Source organism: Myripristis murdjan, chromosome 7, assembly GCF_902150065.1.
Source record: "Myripristis murdjan chromosome 7, fMyrMur1.1, whole genome shotgun sequence".
Lineage (NCBI taxonomy): Eukaryota > Metazoa > Chordata > Actinopteri > Holocentriformes > Holocentridae > Myripristis > Myripristis murdjan.
The window spans coordinates 14605190-14622936 of NC_043986.1; the positions used below are offsets into that span (position 1 = coordinate 14605190).

At 43.5% G+C, this 17747-nt stretch overlaps 1 protein-coding gene across 3 annotated transcripts in view; it reads left to right on the top strand.

Moving 5' to 3' along the window:
• The window catches only part of LOC115362626 (forkhead box protein J3-like), a 57658-nt gene extending 52513 nt beyond the window's left edge, over positions 1 to 5145 (top strand). For 2 of the 3 annotated variants that reach the window (XM_030056617.1, XM_030056618.1), the window contains exons 12-13: positions 346 to 474; positions 1714 to 5145. In XM_030056617.1, coding sequence (XP_029912477.1) covers positions 346 to 474; positions 1714 to 1835 — 251 coding nt within the window. In that variant the 3' untranslated portion in view covers positions 1836 to 5145. The remainder of the gene's footprint in view (positions 1 to 345; positions 475 to 1713) is intronic. The other variant, XM_030056619.1, reaches the window with a different exon arrangement.
• Positions 5146 to 17747: the final 12602 nt, after the last annotated feature.

The window sequence follows — 17747 nt, forward strand, 5'->3', positions numbered from 1 at the left end:
TTGGGGGTAATTCCGCAGAAATTTCACACACATTACTTACTAATTGACACCTACTTACCATGAAATTCGCTGCCTGGAAAAATGAAGTGTTACGAGGGATTATTGGCTTTGTGAGCATGAGTAAAGACGGAGCTGGAGTAAAGATTTAAACAGGGGGAGGTAAGTCAACCATGGGGAAACCAGTGAGTGACAGCGTAAGTCCATAGCATCGCACCAGCTCAGCAAAGACGGCTGCCACTCTGTCCGCACGATAGCAGCTCGTGTTCTGTGAAGACACGTACGCATGTGTGAAAACTGGGATACTAATCTGACAGTTAGTCATTGCCCTTTTCTCCGCTCCCACAGGGAATATGTACATGGACTCCAGACAGAACTTGTCCTCCATGATGGGGCCACCAGGATACCCACACATGCCTCCCATGAGCAGCACCGCTCCAGCCATGACAGGTGACTCCTCTGCCGCTCTCTTAGCAGGTCAGAAGCACGGGGTAGCAACGCAAACTCAGAAACGTAGGGTTACATGTGCGCTTGTAGATGTATCTGTGTGTGTTCGTGTTGCCACAATCTCAGAATTTCAATTTCAAGTGCCAGAACAAACTTTAATATTTGATACTACAGTGGCTACATTCACATTACGGTCTTTGATGCTCCATTTCGATTTTTTTTCCCCTCTGCGATCTGATGTTTGTGCTTGTTTTTGTTTGTATTTGATCTGTATCTTGCATCAGTGTAAACAGACCTCACCCTGAACGGCCCTGCATGCACACATTTACAACAAGCATGTATGCTGAACAACATCAAAAAAAAAAAGCAAAAAAGCAAAAAAACAAAAACATCATTTTCACGATAGTCTCTTACGACAATGAATAAAACAGCGGCTCGTTTCTCAGATTATTTGCTGTGGAGGTCAGATGACAGACTTTGTAGGGTGGTTTGACATATTTCCCCCATAAATCTGCCGTATTAAATTTACAATCTCATTGTCTCTCCATTGTCCTCCATCATTGTTGCTGCTGTCCTCCATTTTTTGTATTGGCCTGCCACTGTCAGCACTGGAGGATGACGTGTTAACAGGGATGTGTGCCTGCACAATGAAGGAAAAACAACATGATTTTGGATAGATATCTCTCTCTATATATTTATATATCCCACTTCACCTTGTAGACTCACAGCAAACAAGAAAAAATATTACAGGACAACCACTGAAAGAACCAATGAACACACCATAAATTTATCATGAATATCAATAACTTCATTAATAACTTAATTCAATAAATATTCAGCCTGCCATGAGGTCATATTGTGAAATAAATACATCAACAACTTGCATAAAGCTGCAGCAGTACATGGCATGCTTTTAACACGCTGCTGAGCTGCTGAGGTTACTGAGAAAGTTTCTGACATGACTGAAAGATATGAAAACATGGATTTTTTTAAACTTGTACTGCGCTCTACTCGTGCGCTAACATTTCTGGCACCAGTTTAAGTGGATTCAGTTCAAGACTGTTTGACGCTGTTGCCAAGTTTTCAGCTGTTTGGCTTCGCTGAATTTTGGATCGATTGCTGCAGTCCACTGAATCTCTCATAGTGTTGTCAAAGTAGTATTGAAATCATTATTGTGACAACACTATTGTGAGTGTGCGTGCATGCTTATTGGTTTATTTGTGTGTCAGTATCTATCAGTATTAACCTTTAAACGCCTCTCTGACGCAGGCCATCACAGCCAGTTGAGCCAGCAGCAGCAGCACATGCTGCCTCCGGGACACTTCCAGATGAGACGCATGCAGGCCGCCGACGACATCCAGGACGACTTTGACTGGGACTCCATCGTCTAAACTGACCCCACGCCAGATCAGAGGGAGCAGCAGAAGGACTGGAAACGAGAGCGAGAGACAGAGAGAGAGAGAAAAAAAAAGATGGAAGATGACAGGTGAGGTATGGAACTAGCCAGCCTGCCCCTTTCGCCTATGTGAAAAACAGATGACAATCCAAGAGAAAAGAAATGGAATATAATTTTTCCAGTCTTGCAGTCTTTTTTTGCTTTTTTTCCTTTTTTTGACAGAAGAGGATGATGAGTCTAAAGACAATTGCAACTAAAAAAAAAAAAAAAAAACGAAAAAAAAAAGACTTACTCGGCTAAAAGGATCGGACAAGCCAAGATGTACACATTGTTCAGAGCAACAGGACTTTTGAAGTTATCTGATTCGTCTCGTCTCACGTCCCCCAGTGCCAACAGGTTTACAAGTCGCCAAAGTGTCGTCGAAACGTCGGTGAAGTGTTTTTTTTTCCTTTGCTTTTCTTTTTTCTTTGTTGTAGCTCACAGTTGTGTTTCCAGCTAGAATGTGTGTCCCATACGTGCACAGTTTGAGCACTGCCGACTGAGTGGAGGTGAATGGTCGTGGATAGAAAATCTCTAATCTCTGTCTCGTCAGGACTCCCTTCTGAAATAGTATTTTGTCTGTTCTACCCACGCGTAGGTCCAAAGTGGAAAATTGCCAGATACAAGTATTGTACCCTTCCCTCCGTGTAACACACCAATGTTGTTTTTTTTCTAAACCTGGGCATCTACGTGACTGTCTGTCTTTTTCACCTCAGTAAGAATAGAAGGAGGATTTTTTAGGAGGCGAGGAATGAAGGTACTTGTTCGACTTGAATCAGTGATAGGTGAATGGAGCACCACCTACTGTTTAAAAAAAAAAACAAAAACAAACATACAACCCTACATTTTCTTGGTATTGCTTCTTTGCCAAAACTTGTCCTATGCACCAGTACTTCCTTTCTCTTTGTTCTTGATTTTTTTTTTTTTTTTTGGTCACATTGCTTTATTAATGGACACCCATTACAAACCTAGCAGATTTTGCAGGTGTTCGGTTTAGATGCCATGACTCATTATAAGCAGCTCTGTGTTCATAGGCAAATAATAACAACTCATGCATCTTCTTCCCAAGCCACTTTACTAATTACATCAAGACATCCAGAGCTGAGGAACTGTCACAATGTGAATGTGGGAGCTCACACCTGCTCGATTATTTATGTATGTAAGCGCATTTGCACATGCATTTGTGTGTGTGTGTGTGTGTGTGAGGGCTGTGGCACCTCAGATGGTTCAAAACTTCCAGGCTTCTCATTTAACAGAGGCTTTTCATAAGGACCAATCAAAGCAAATAAAATATCTGACTTCCCAATTCCATTCTTTCATTCTTCCCTGCAGATCTCTTGCCATGCATCCTCCATATGTTGTCATATTTGTGTAATAAGAACCATGTCTCATCATGCACATAGAATAAGACATAGAGCGCGTATCGAGAGGGAGAGAATCTCATTGTTGAGAAGCGCTGGCCAGTCGGTGGACTTCATAAAGATACGACTGGATTCAACCGTGACTTTGTTATGATTTGATAAACATGAAGCAGCTGTTGTTGGTTTACCAAAGGCAAGCCTGTTTGTCAGCAGCTTGGCAATCGGATGAATTCTGTTAACTGTTTGACTCACTGTAACCTGATTATTATGATTACTATAGCTATTATACTTTTAGATAATTTAATTAGGCTAACTACATGTGTAGATAAATAGTGCGTTTATGTGTTAATTTGAGTAGCGTGCATGTGTTGTAAGTTAGACGCCAAAATCAAATCAATAGGAAATCCACTGACTGATCAGAACCAATAAGTCATCACATTCCTTTTCTTATTATACATTTATGATCTTATTATGCCGGTATGGCTTTTATCATATGACAACATATGGCACACGTATGGGGAGAGATGTCCGGGATAAGAACAGGAGATTGAGCGGTAAGATATTGAACTTACTTTGACTGATCGTTATCAAACATGTTTATGCAACCCTTTGGCTCGCCACATTTTGAGTGCACGTGTGGATTTGTGTACTAATGTGTTTATGTGAGGGGAACAGCCGTGCCAGTTTAAGTCCATGGTGCCATGTTGTCAGGGTGTTATGTCGTCTACCATGCCTGAGCAAAACAAAACCATTTATCTCTGTATTTCGGTTACCATATGTTATAAGGTGCTGCCCACTGCCTGTTTGGTGAAAGGTGAGTGTCCTGTGGGTGAAAGGATGTGCCACAAACATAAAATCTCCATTTGTCAGCCTATAAGCTAACTGATATGAAATACTGTGGAATAGGCTTTTCAGTAGCTCGTGCAACAGGCACTGAGCCGTGTCGAGATAAGAATTAGGCGTGTGGATTACACAAGGCTAGATGTAGATTTTGTCATGATTTATAGTTTTTTTGTTTGTTTGCTTTGTTTTTTTAGGTATAATTTAGTTTTTCAAGCTTTTATAGTGATGGAAAGTATGGAACATATCTGGCCAAGATGCGCATGGCCAGGCAGGGGAGTGTTAGCTGTGATTTGGAGGATGCCTAAGGGGGAAGACCTGCTGTTTTTGCACAACATCAAGCTTGATAGCATCTAGTGAATGAGACACAAAAGAGAGAATGGTATGAACTTTTGTTTGTTTGTTTGTTTGCAAAAGACATAAAAAAAAAACAATCAATCAATCCGTGAGGGAGCAAAGACTAAATGAAGTTTTCAAACACTCAACATTTTTTACTGTGATCTTTTATTTTTGTCTGTGTGTACAAGTGTGTATAGTCCGCTCTGATTTCCTTTAGCATACAGCTCCATTATTCAAAAAAAATATCCGTATGAAACAAATAAAAATGTTTGTATTTAATAGATATACAGTAAAATATGGGACCTTAAAGTGCTCTTTGGCTTGGGGGAACTCAACGGTTGATAGACTGGTCCAAACAAGATTTTATTCAAGAAAAAAAGCCCATTGTTATTGCCATTAAATGCTGTATTAGGGTGACCAGCATATATATAAATATATATATATTGTATGTTTGTGTGTTGTTGTCCTTGTAAATAACAGTCTGTACCCCTCCATTTGCAAAACAAAGACTGATAAAAAAAAGAAAACAAAAAAGCAAAGGGAGAGAAAGTATTTTGTTATTCGTCCTTCGAGAGACACAATATGTAAATACCTTCAGTATTGTAAATAAGTGACAAAAAAAATGCATAGGCGTTTTGTGTGTCATAGATAATCTGTGTACGGCAGTTCGACAGTTATAAAATATGTTTCAGTGTTTATTAAAATGTCATTGACCATTTTTACTGAGCTAACCTTGCATCTGCTGTCCTTATTTCATCACCTTGTGTCCTGTTTGTACAAACAGCCTGAAAAAAAAAAAAAAAAAAAAAAAAAAAACATTTACCAGCTTGCTGATGATAGAATTTAAAGGAACAGTTTGGCCAAAATACAAAAAAAAAAAAAAAAAAAAAAAAAAAAAAAAAAAGTTATTTTCCCACTTATCCCGAGTTCAGTCTCTCCATCCGGATAGCTTCAGCATAAAGTGGTGAGGTTTCCAGTTCGCAGTACAATGGATACAGATGAGTTTTGTTTTATGGAGCTCAAACTATCAAAATTTACTTAAAATCTGGCTCATCTTGTAGAGCGTGTGCCATGTAACACTAAAACTAAGCTGCAATATCCTGTGTTGAGACCCTTTGCTGCATGTCATCCCCTCTCTCTGCTCTGTCTTTCCAGTCTCTGTGACTGTCTAATAAAGCAGAAATGCCCAACAAATAATCTTTAAAAAATTACTAATTTTGTTTGCGACTATTTCCTGCAAAAGGACATCGGCAAACTGTATCTATCCGCCTGTAATTTGGCCTCCTTCTGGGCAGATAGGTACAGCAGGAAATAGTTACAGACCAAACTCTTTTGCCATGCTGTGTTGTTGCTTTTGGAAAGAGCTGTTGATTTTTTTTTTTTTTTTAGGTGTACATTTTTGACAGGTTGAGCTTCATAAAACAACACCCATCCAGCCCCATTGCACTGGGCGACACACTGGAAACCTCACCAAATCACACAAAAACTCTCTTGAGTAGATAGATTCCACTAAGTGAGGAATATATATTTTTTCGTATTTTGGGTGAATTGGTCCTTTATTTAACCACTGAGCTAGGCTTGACTCAGTCTTTTCTCATGTCCAAGTGCAGCACCCAGGCCCAACCTGTTGGAGAGTCTCATTTCTGAAAAAAATGAAGTCATCCTCACATTTTCTGCGTGAAACAAAATGCAGAGAAAGTGAGTTTATGATTGCTGAGATGACCCTCTCTCTTCTTGTGGCCCGTGCTGTTTTGACCCTCACTGCTTGTTGTCCAACAGGTGTCAGCCTAGTGCCGAGCAACAAGTTTGTTTGCCCTCCGTCACATGTAAACGGGGCAGACCACCATGCTTGCCCGCATGAAAGTCACACAATGTTCTAACTGTATTTACGGCTCCTTTTCATTGGGAAAGCTTGTTTTAAATCCCTCTCTCTTGCCACTGTCTGTCAGCCGCACATGTACGCCAGCATTTTTCCTCACCAAAACAACAAGATCAGTGTGTTAAACGACTATTACCGAGGCAGTGTGGGTGACGTTAATGGATGCTCCCTTCTTTCATTCACACTTCCATCGTTGCGAGTCTGGTTGTTTGCTATCGTCAAGTGATTAAATGCTGTTAAAGTGTTCAGCATGCAATGAGTAACATCTGGTGGAGTTGTATTGCAACTCTATTAGAATGACTGTTTTTTTTTTCCTGTCTGTGATTTAGAGTTATTTCAGACAGCTTAAAGGGCTGTTTATATTTCCCCCATTCATTCAGTTAGTTGAGTATTTAAGTTTATTGTTTTAAGTGGCTAATTATGTAAGCTGGTGGTGACCCATCTTCTCCGGACAGATATGTCAACGGTCTATTTATCTGTTTTTCAAAGTGTGTGTGTGTGTGTGTGTGTGTATGTGTGCTGCTGATATTGCAGGGTTGTGGCTGTGCACCAACAGAGTGTGTGTTACACAGGACCGGCCTATTGGAGGCACAGGAGGCAGGACCAAGAGCGCTGAAACCACCTTACCACTGCTGCCCCCCCAACCTGCCCCGTGCTCCCCCACCCGCCCAGCCCACCACCAAGTACCAGCACCCCTCCTCCACTCTCAGCTCAGTCACTCACACACACATACACTCTCTCTCTCTCACTCACTCTTGCTCTCTCTCTCTCTTTCTGTCTGTCTCTCTTTCCTGCTGTGTGCCAGTCTCTCCCTCTTCACTTCCTCAAAGTGGCCAGAGCTCCTCTCCTCTCTTGTCCTCTCAACATCCTTCCACTGCCTCTTTTTCTCAACTCCAAGCCTGACCGGCCCTGTTTTGATTAGGCCACCCTTTTGTCTTCACTTCACCACAGGATCTCACAGCCCAACTCCTCCAAGACTTTATTTTTTGCTCTTGACCTTTTTGATCCTTCACCCTTCCCCTCTGGAGAGAGACTGGTTGTGTGTGCGGTGTGTGTGCGACAGCGTGTGCGAGGGCTCCGGTGTCCTGATCTGTGCCCTGAGGGCTCCCTAAACTTTTTGACTGGAGGAGAAGAATTAAGTTATCACCGCAATGCAAGTTCAGCTGCTGCTCCTGCTGGCCCTGGTTGGCCCTTTCTGTGCCTTCACATATGCAAGTAAGTCCAGACTCTCTCATGCTCCCTCGCTATCCTGCTGTTAGCACACGGTGTCCCCTCGTTCTGCCTCTCTGTCTCCATCTGCCCACTCTGCTTTTACACTGCACCACTCTTTGTCTGGCTGGCATGCTGTTGATTTTTAAACAACACACTTTGGGGGTTGTTCTCATATGGGAAAATATATATATTTTACATGTATCTCTCAACAGATTTTTTTTATGTGAAAGTATTTCTAAAAAAAAATGGTATTTGTTTTTCTTTCACTTTAAAAGAGAATTTACTCCTTTTTCATTCATCACTGATAACTTTTTCTGACAAGTGCCGGCTCGACTTGAGCCCATATGTTCCACCGTAGCTGGAAATCACATGCGGCAGCACCCCGATGGAAAAGCAAAACTTTGGGTGAAGGTGTTAATTTAACACAGAGGGGGCAGCTCAAGTGGATAGTCTGTGTCGATTTTAACAGTTTACCCTCCCTCTCCCCTCTCTGCCTTTCTTTCTCTCTCTCTCTCTCTCTCTCTCTCTCTCTCTCTCTCTTGTGCTCACTCTCTCTTCACTCTGTTGCCTGCCCCTGAGCCCCGGACAGGAGGAGAAGTTTGATTTGGAGGCACGAGGGAGAATATGATGTAATAGCGAGAGCTCTGCCGCCTCGTGCACGTAAATTCTTGGCACTGGCAATGAGGAGGAAGGAATATCCTTTGGACGGCTCCCAAAACAATTCTCATACAACAGGGAGGGAGGGAAGAGGGGGGGTGTAAACTGTAATATACACCATCCACATTTATCCTAAAGCCTATCCGGTCCTCCCTCTTAGTCTCTCTCTTCCCTCTCAGCAGTTTTTCTCTGCCTCTTCCTCTTACTTTGCCTTTGCATCTCTGCTCTCTGTAGTCTCTGTTTCTCTTTTGTCTACTCTTTGTTTCTTTCTTTCTTCTCTCTTCCTTTGCCAGTAGTGTTTGCCCATGGGACGCAGGAGGCACGGGGGTGTGGCAGGGCAGAAGCCTGAGGGAGCTGCAGGGCAGGGCAGGGCTGCTTTGCGTGTGGGTATTAATAGAAAGAAGCTCTATATTTAAGAGGGTCATATGGATGAGAGCGGAGGGAAAGAGAGAAAAAGAGGGAGAGAGAGAGAGAACACCCGGTGCGAGACAAGTTTAAAGAGGTGCCCCACCCTCTGCCCGCATGTTGTTAGACAGAGTGTCACGCCATCTTCAGCATTTACCCATCTTTGGCGGGGTATCAAGCTGTACCACCTAACAACCCCTTCCCACGTTTTCCCGCTATCCCTTACCAGCCCACTGCCCTTCCCCAACTCCCTTACCCCCCTTTTCCCAACTTGATGAGCCTGGACCCAAGGGGGGATAGCTGGTGGAGGGAAAGAGCAATGGGCGGAGGCGGGAGTTACGGACACTGATAGGGGCTGGGACTATTTTTACACAGCAACCTTTGCTGGGCTTGAGACGACGTGTCCTCGTCATTTCAGGAAAAATGAAAACCTCTTCAAACCCTCCGAAAATATTCTTAACTCAATGTTCCCAGTGCTGTTTTAAAGGAAGAGGGGAAACAAAGAAAACAAAATAGATCTTTCCTCAGCCTTTTGACTCCCTCACCCTCGCCCATTTAACTAGTAAACCCCATGTATCCTGTGAACCCCCCCCCCCCCCTCGTCCCAGCGCTCCCAGCCTGCTCTGCTTCTTAATGAGTTTTGTCTGCCTCTCCAGCTCTTTAACATCCCCGGCACATCTGGCCACTGAAGAGGGAGGTCAGTGCCCTCTGTCCGTGCCCACTTGTAAAAATGACTCAAATGTTGCGCTCATACTCCAAATATGAGACACATGCCGTCAAAAGCCCCCGCCGGTTAAGAGGGACCGTTAGGAACTAGCGCTTCTCACGTCAACTGAGTCTCATTTCGGGGGGAGAAAAAAAAAAAGCGCTCAGTCATACTTCCAAAAATTTCTGTGAGGAGAAAGAAACATCTGTTTATGGGGAAGAGGCGGAGACCATTTTAGCTGGGAGCCGTGTGTATGTCTACCAAAGCCCAAAAGAGACTCGGCTGTAGTAGTTTTTTGGTGCAGCAGGCAGGCACTTGACAAGAGGCTAATTCAGTCTCTCTCTATTACATGAGAGTGGCACTTAAGCAACATGGCTGAAGCAGCAGGGCTCTGCCCAAATCTCTGCAAGGAGTTTTTTCTGCCTCTTCTGGTCGTCTCAACACGAATGTCTCATGTCTCTAGCACCTACATAAGCTTTAGGGTGAGACATGGAGCAAGAGAAAGTTAAAAAAAAAAAAAAAAAAAAGAAGAAATAGAGCCGCTGACTAAGGAACACTTACACAGCTGGGAGGGTGTTTTATGATGTGGGAGTTGGATTTGAAGGTTAGCAAGATTACAAATACATTAGGAGGCCTCACGCTTGATAGATTGCTAGAGATCAGAGGTTTTTTTTCCTCTTATCTTGGGTTTGTTTTTTAGCGGTGCTTTCAGTAAAGTAGGAAAGATTATTATTATGGAGCTGAAGGAGACAGATGCATTTCACTCCTTCCTGGTCTGATTCATTACTTTTTAGCAATTAACCAGACCTGCTGGTGCTGTTTCCTTGGTCCACTTCATCTGTTGTTTGATTTAGGCCTGGTGCCAGTGTCTGCTCCCTGTGATAGAGTCCAGATGGGGAATGCTGAATGTCCCTGTATCTCTGTTGGACCAGGCAAGAGGGGAAAAAATCAGTTCCTGTATGTATATGTGGACGCTCATTGTGTTGTGTCTGTGATAACAGAGGCTGAGAATATTCCACTATCGCCTATCTCAACCTCTCCTACTCCAGCTCCCAAGTGCTGTGTGCTGCGCTGCGCGGCACGCCCCGGTATCTCCACAGCAGACTCCACTCCAGTTGGTTGAGCGGGGGAGTCCGGGCCGTGCTGCGTCGCGCTGCAACACGGTGAGATGGGCAGGGCGCCTATCACTTTCGCAATTCCCTCCCCCAGCGGCGAGAAAACATTCCTGGGCTCCGAGGGTGGACACACTCGCACTCCCTCACACTGTCTGGATGGAGTCTCTCCCTTCCACACGGGACAGCGAATTAGTAACACTCACACATGTGGCTCTGTGTATATAGACACCCATGCACGCGCGCGCACACACACACACACACACACACACAAATGGGGAGCCCCAGTGACAGCTGATTGTGATAATGATGGATGTATCCTTCTACTCCCTCCCTTTCTCTCTCACACTGTATATCTTTGTCCCCCCCCCCCCCAACCTCCGTTTCTTAGTCTCTTTGCCAGGCTGGATTCAAACCCCATTCGGGTGCCTCTGCCTCTCCCAGCCGTTTGCCGTATTCCTTTACCACTTCGCTCACTTTTCACTAGGACCTTTGCCTGCCTGCATGCCTTTAACAGGCCACTCTCCCTCCCCATGTCTCTACGTCTCTCCTTATTTGGGGGAAATGTTGGGAGCCAGTGCCATTTCAGGTCAACATTTAAATCACTTCCTAAAACACATTTTGCAGTTTATATCTTTTTTGAATCACCAGTTTTCCTATAGTTTCACCTGGTGTGGTCTGAACCCCTGTTTCTCTTACATATCTGGCATTTTGCTTGGTTGTTATAGCATTTTTTTTTATAGTGATGCTATTGTATCTAAAGCACTTTGCAACCTTAGTGCTACACAGTTTAAGTTTATTGTTCTGATTATTACAGGTAATAAACTTTAACTCCTGTGATGATGATAATAATAGTATTAGTTGTATTATCAGTATTAGTATTATGTTGAGAAATCTAATGCCCAGCGGGTGGCGGAGAGAACCAACGGTGTATACACACACACACATAAACATAAACACATGCAGCTTGCACTTGCAACCACACACGCACTTGTAACCCACATTGAGTGCCAGGATGGTTTGAGCCTGGTTCATGAGTCACATAGAAACGTACAAGACAGAGCGCTTACAGTTGCAATGATGTAATTGTGGTCAAACAACCTGGGTGCACCACCTAAAATTTGAAACAGCACAGACTGCGCCACAGTTACGTAAACAAGCATCAGAGTAACTGCAACTTCCTGAATCCCGTGTTTTTTTTTGTTTTTGTTTTTTCGTTTGGGTGGTAAATTTCCTACAGTGTACCCAAAGTACTCGGGGGTTTTCAGGTGTGCGCTGATCATTAGTCCTTTTTCGTACACAGCTTACCTGCATCAAGCCACACAAAAGCGTGAACCAGACGTTAGTAGTCTGAGAAGTCGATGAGCTCTGTGTTGGCAGCTCCAGGGTGCTGCTCTGAAGCTGACCCTGCGCTAACAAAGTGTCACATTATTAGCACCCGCACATACATACTAACTCTCCTTCACACATACACACAATACACACGGGGACCGGGTAAAAATATGACTTTTCAGATTAATCTTAAAGATGGATCTTCATTTCAACAATCTGGTATTTATTTTTAAAACTCCACAGATAGATCTTTCAAATCATGCACTTTTTTTTCAGTCGATGTGTGAAGTTTTTTTTTTTCTAGATGTTATTTGTTGCACCTCTCCTCCTGCATATGTTATCTGCTGAACTGCTAGCCTATGGAAACTCACTTGACCAAATTACATGATTTGAAAGAGCAGGGGCTGGAGGGAGCACCCCCGCCCCGGCCCGCCCAGCTCCACCCCGCCCCACCCCACCTCATTTTGGATTTAAAAACCAAAATGGCAGAGAGGAGTTGGACACCAGCAAAAGCTATACGAGGGCTTCCAAAATTGGCTTTGTAACGTGAAAAGGCTCAGGCTGAATAGATGTGGTGTCAGTTTGAAATTGCTGTCACATCGAATCGGGGTCTTGTGAATCAGGATCAAATTTGGAAATCAGCGCCCATACTTAGCCCTATAATACATCTGTTGTGACTAACGTGGGATAGAAAATCGGGGACAGGCCCGTGATCATGAGAAAAGTGTGAGTCAAGCAGCAGAAGGGACACGCTGCTGCTTGACTCACTCTCAGTTTAGAAACATACCGTTCCCTCACAGCCGCCCACCCCCCCATCGTTTCTCTCTCTCTCTCCCCTCTTCTCTCTCACTCTGTTTCCCCTCTTCTCTCTCTCTCTCTCTCTCTCTCGGGATAGAGCATTCTCGAGGGGCTCAGTCAAGCCTATCCTTAGGGAGTGGCACGGTCAGGCAGAGGAAGACAGAGGACAGGTAGAAAAAAGGAGAAAGAGATGAGAGGAGGTCACACCGCACAAAATCTCCATCATAAGAAGTCATATAGTCTCATATTCAGTGTTTTTCTTAAAACAAATGTAAAAATCTACCAGTGGGACGAGACAATCCCACTTGTTTCCAGTATTAATCAACTTCTTTCCAGAATTTCCTTGCATCAGGTGTCATTTTCTTGATACTCGTGGGTCTTATTCTGCCTTATTTCAACATATACTTATTACCGGAAACAAGTAAAACCGTACTGGAAACCAGTGGGATTATCTCATCCCACTGGCATCTTTTAAGAAAAACAAGATTTTAAGACTGAATATGAGACTCGATGGCTTGTTAAAATGGAGATTTTTTTTTCCTGCAGTGTATAAAGGATAAGTGAAAGAGAAGGATGTGTGGTGGATGTAAAGACTTCAAGAGTGAGCGAGAGAATTGGAGACACAACACAGCAATCTCACTCCCTTACTCACTAATGCCGCTGTATTAACCCGGGATAGTCAGGAACGGTGGGAAGGAAATACTACTTAGAGCTAATTGTGGGAGCTGCACACATAATGAAACAATTGTTTGTGGGGGTAAAGGGGGGGAATGAATACGCATAGTGCAAGGCCATTCTCTCTGAAGCATGGACCACTTTATCATTGCTTGCAGGCATGCCAAACAAATAGTCTGAGTCGCAGTTCAAACCCCCCTTCAATACCCTGCCGCAGTGGGAACAAATGTTTTGTTATATTTACTTCGCCCGTTGCTAATGAACAGGCTAGCCAGTGAAGGACTAGGAATAGGAATAACCGCACTGCTTGTCAGACAAGTCGAGCCATTCAGAGTTATTTTTACCCTTGTGAAGCATTCTCTATTATTTCAAGTATTTAGAACAATTGGAGAAAACTGAGATGGAGTGCACATGATGTCAGCTGCTATGTTTAGAAGAAAGACTGTGCGTTTTTTCGTGCCTACAGTAGGAGAGGTTTAGAGGGAACGGCAGATTTGAAGGCTGGAGAAGGGCTGTTTTTTTTTTTTTTTTCTCCTCGGGAGAAGAAGCAATTTCAAGCCAACATCTTGTCAGTGGAAAGTTAGCCGTAGACCGTAATTTTGGTGCCACATTGAAATCTACCTCCTTAATTTTGAAGCAGTGCTGTCCAGGCTAAGCTTTTAGTTGTGGCTAGGAGGATGTTGAACATGGGGAGATGGAGCTGGGTTATTGGAGGGAAATGATTAGGTTTAACCCAGGCCGCTTCGCAGTCCAAGCCTTGATGAAAGACACAAAGATAAATACATGTCTTCATACAGCTGCTGAATACAAAATGGAAGCCTGCAAGCACTGACGGTCTCCTAAGTTCTGACAAAACCTGCTTTTAATTCAATTCAGTTCAACTTTATTGTCATCATCCTTCGCTAGAGCACATGTACGATGAGAAGTAGACTTGTGACCTTGTAAAAACAGAGCAGAAAACAGCACAAAGTAAAAAAAGAGTTTAAAAAAAAAAAGCATGGAAAAACAGGGGCAGGACAAATGTGGAAGGGAGAGAGGCATACATACTTAAAAACTTCACACTTTACATCCACCACACATCCTTCTCTCTCACTTATCCTTTATACACTGCAGAAAAAAAATCTCTCCCAGTCTCATTGTCAGTCTTAAAATCTCATTTTTTTGAGAGTGAAAAATCTGAATGAAAATGAGATAATTCCACTTGTTCCCCTTGCAGTTTTACTTGTTTCAGGAAGTTTTCAGGGAACATGTATGAATACCTTGAAATGGGGCAGATCAGCTCACTTGTGTCAAGAAAATGCTGGAAACAAGTTGACTTGCGCTGGGAAAAGAGTGGGATTATCTCACCCTGTTAACAGATTTTTCCCACTTTAAGATTTTAAGACTCAAACCCCAATTAAATTATATAAGGGGATGGAAACAGCAGCTCAGGTGGCAACAGTGTAAAATAAATGACATATACATCGTGTGTGCATAATGAACACTCTCTTAAGTGAGGTCAGGCTGTGGTTGGAGGTACGTAAACTGAATGTGCAGTAGTAAGTACTAGATGAAGACGTGGAAACGTAGACCACAGTCGAAAAAAGAAGACACTTCCACAAGCTTGATCGTGGATCTTGTGAAGTATCTCTAGTGGCGGAGAAAAACACGAGCAGTGAGATGCCTCTGCTGACATTTTTGAAGGTGTTTTTCTTGCAGGCACCTTATCAACAACCTCCCACCTCTTCAGAGAAGATTAACTCTTCCTTAGATTGTCTAAAAAAAACTGCTGATCACCTAGCTGTGGTGTTTCCTCTCTCCATTAGACCCACCAGCAGCAACACCCCACCCCACCCCACCCCACCCCGCTCCACCCTTCAGCCGTTGTTCGTGTGAAACGGTTAACAATTCTGAGTTCTCGTCATCCACTGACAGCTGCAGTGGCGACTCCCTGCACAGGAAATGAGGCAGAGGATGTGGCATGCATGTACGCAAACAGAGAGTCCTAAAGACAGGATGGAGGGGTGGAGGAAAGGAGGCGGGGGAGGGGGGTGTTTACGTTTATTCAGTCATGGGGTGTGGTGGCCATGTTGTCACGGCAGCCATGATGGGAGGAGTGTAGTTAAAAAAAAAAGAAAAGGGGGGAGGAGAAGAGGAGGAAGACATAATGATCAAACAGTGAGAATGAGAAAGAGACAGAGAGAGAGGGGAAAAAAACTGGGGGAAACGTGATGTCAGGGAGGAATGTGAATATTTGCCTTACTCAGTTTAGCTTTTCTCACCCATCCTGGCAAATCTGGGGACTTTCCATCCTGATTTTCCATTCTCGCCTGACGCTGAGACACAGACAGTTGTCCAAGTGGCGGGACATCGCATAAGCATATTGCACTATGTACATTTTTACTACGAGAAGACTATTCATGCCACATAATCTGTATCTATCTATCTGTTCAGATTAGCTGTATTGGCATGACAGTTGTCAGACCTGATGTTACCAAATCAATACAGAATAGTAATGATATGTTAATTATATGATAATTAATGATACAATGAAAAATGGTTGTAAAAGTTTCCACTATATTAAATATAAATACAATAATTTCAAGACTTACAGCTTGTTTCCCTTGTGTCACAATATGTGTTATAACAGTAAACACATTTTGAAGTTAATGTTGCACTTTTTTTTATAACAAAGCTTTTGATAATGTTGCTTTTGAGGGTCAGGTAGATGTTTATTTCATTGAAGTGGGTGTTGGTTATGTCTTTATTTAAGTATGAATGAAGCAGGAAGTGAGATTCTGTTTCCTGATGATGTATGAAGTGCAGTCTGACCTCAATCCATCCATCCATCCACCCATCCATCCATCCAATCATCTCTGACCTCTCTGACCTCTCTACCTGTTGCCTCCTCAGGCCCCACAGCACTCCCTACGGACCTGGAAGGTGTGACTGATGTCCCCGGGACACAAGTTGTCCCCGAGGCTACCGTTGACCTGAAGGATGAGACTGTGATCACCGGGGCTCCTTCCGCCGGGCCCGAGGTGGCCCCTGAAGACATCATGACACAAGCCACTACTGATGAGGTACCCGCCGCCACAGAAGCTGCTGCGGCTGCCACCCAGGGAACCGCGGTCAACACGGACGCCCCCCCGGCTGTGGATACTGAAGCACCACCAGCCAACCCTGAGCCCGCTGCCACAGACGCTCCCGTCGTGGAGACCGCACCCCCCGTTGTTACCGAGGAAACCAAGTCTGAGCAGCCGGGAGCCGCTGAGCAAGGTGGCGAGGTGATCATTGAAGATGGGGAAGGTGGAGGTGAGGAACGCACGGGATGGTTGCCAAGGTCATACAATGGATATCAATTTGAGTTCAGTCTTCAGTCCTAGAATAGCTTGATCAAGTTTTGTGAATCCAAGTTGTAAGTGAATTGTGACTGGCTGTGCATGACAGGGTTCAGGCCACTTGCTCAGTCCAAAAAAACAAGATCTTACTGTAACAATATTCAACGTTTTTTTGTTTTTCTTTCTTCCCCTTTTCTCAGGAATTTTGCTGGTAACAAGTGTCCTGGAAATATCTTGAAACAAGGAAGAATAAGGCAGATCAGAGCACTAGTATCAAGACAATGCCACTTGATTTAAGAAAATTCTGGAAACAAGTTGACTGCATTGAAAAGCATCACACTGGCAGATTTTTTCAACTGTTAGAAGAAAAAATAGGTTTTACAACTGAATAATTCAGGTACAGGTAGATAGGAAGATAGATAGATAATGATTGAAGATATTCAGCAATCGAAAGCTGACTCAGGGGACTCTTTGTTGTTGTTTTGTCTCCAGTCTTGTGAACCAGCTCTTGTGTCTCTTGTGTCCCACAGAGGGCCTCACTTCTGGCCAGGTGGTGGGCATCGTGATTGGCGCTTTGGTGGCAGTAATCATCGTTATCGCCGTGGTGATTGCTGTGGTGAGGAGGATGGGCAAATACTCGTAAGTAGCCGACCTCACCTTATTGCATCTGGTGGAGACACAGGGCACACACACACACAGCTTAAACTGAATGCAGACACACAAACATATGTATTATGTTGCACATAGGGCGGTAAAAGACAAATATTTTAACAGATATTGCTATTATGAAATTGAAAGTAGGAATTTTTGCTCTAAAATATTCATTTTTCACTGGAAAAAAGCTAAATGAAGACATGATTTTGTTGGAGTTTGTACCAAACAAACATGTTTTCTCATGTCTGATGGTGTCTCCTGCGATTACTATATTGCACTTGGCCATATTGCAATTTTGATAATATTTCGATTCATTGTGCGGCCCTAGTGAAACACACACTGAGTGGGATAACAGTGATCTATTGCAGTGTAATAATGTGCAGTGAGTCATCACCACTGACTTCCTCTATATAAGGAGACAAAAAGCATGAGTATTTAGTCACAGACATATTCTATGATGAAATACCTGAAATAACGCAAGCGGTGATGTAATGGGTGTTGAAGAGAATGCTGCTCGGTGTGATAAGATGAACTCCCACACCCAACTCAAACTGCATAGCATTTACACCATAATTGGT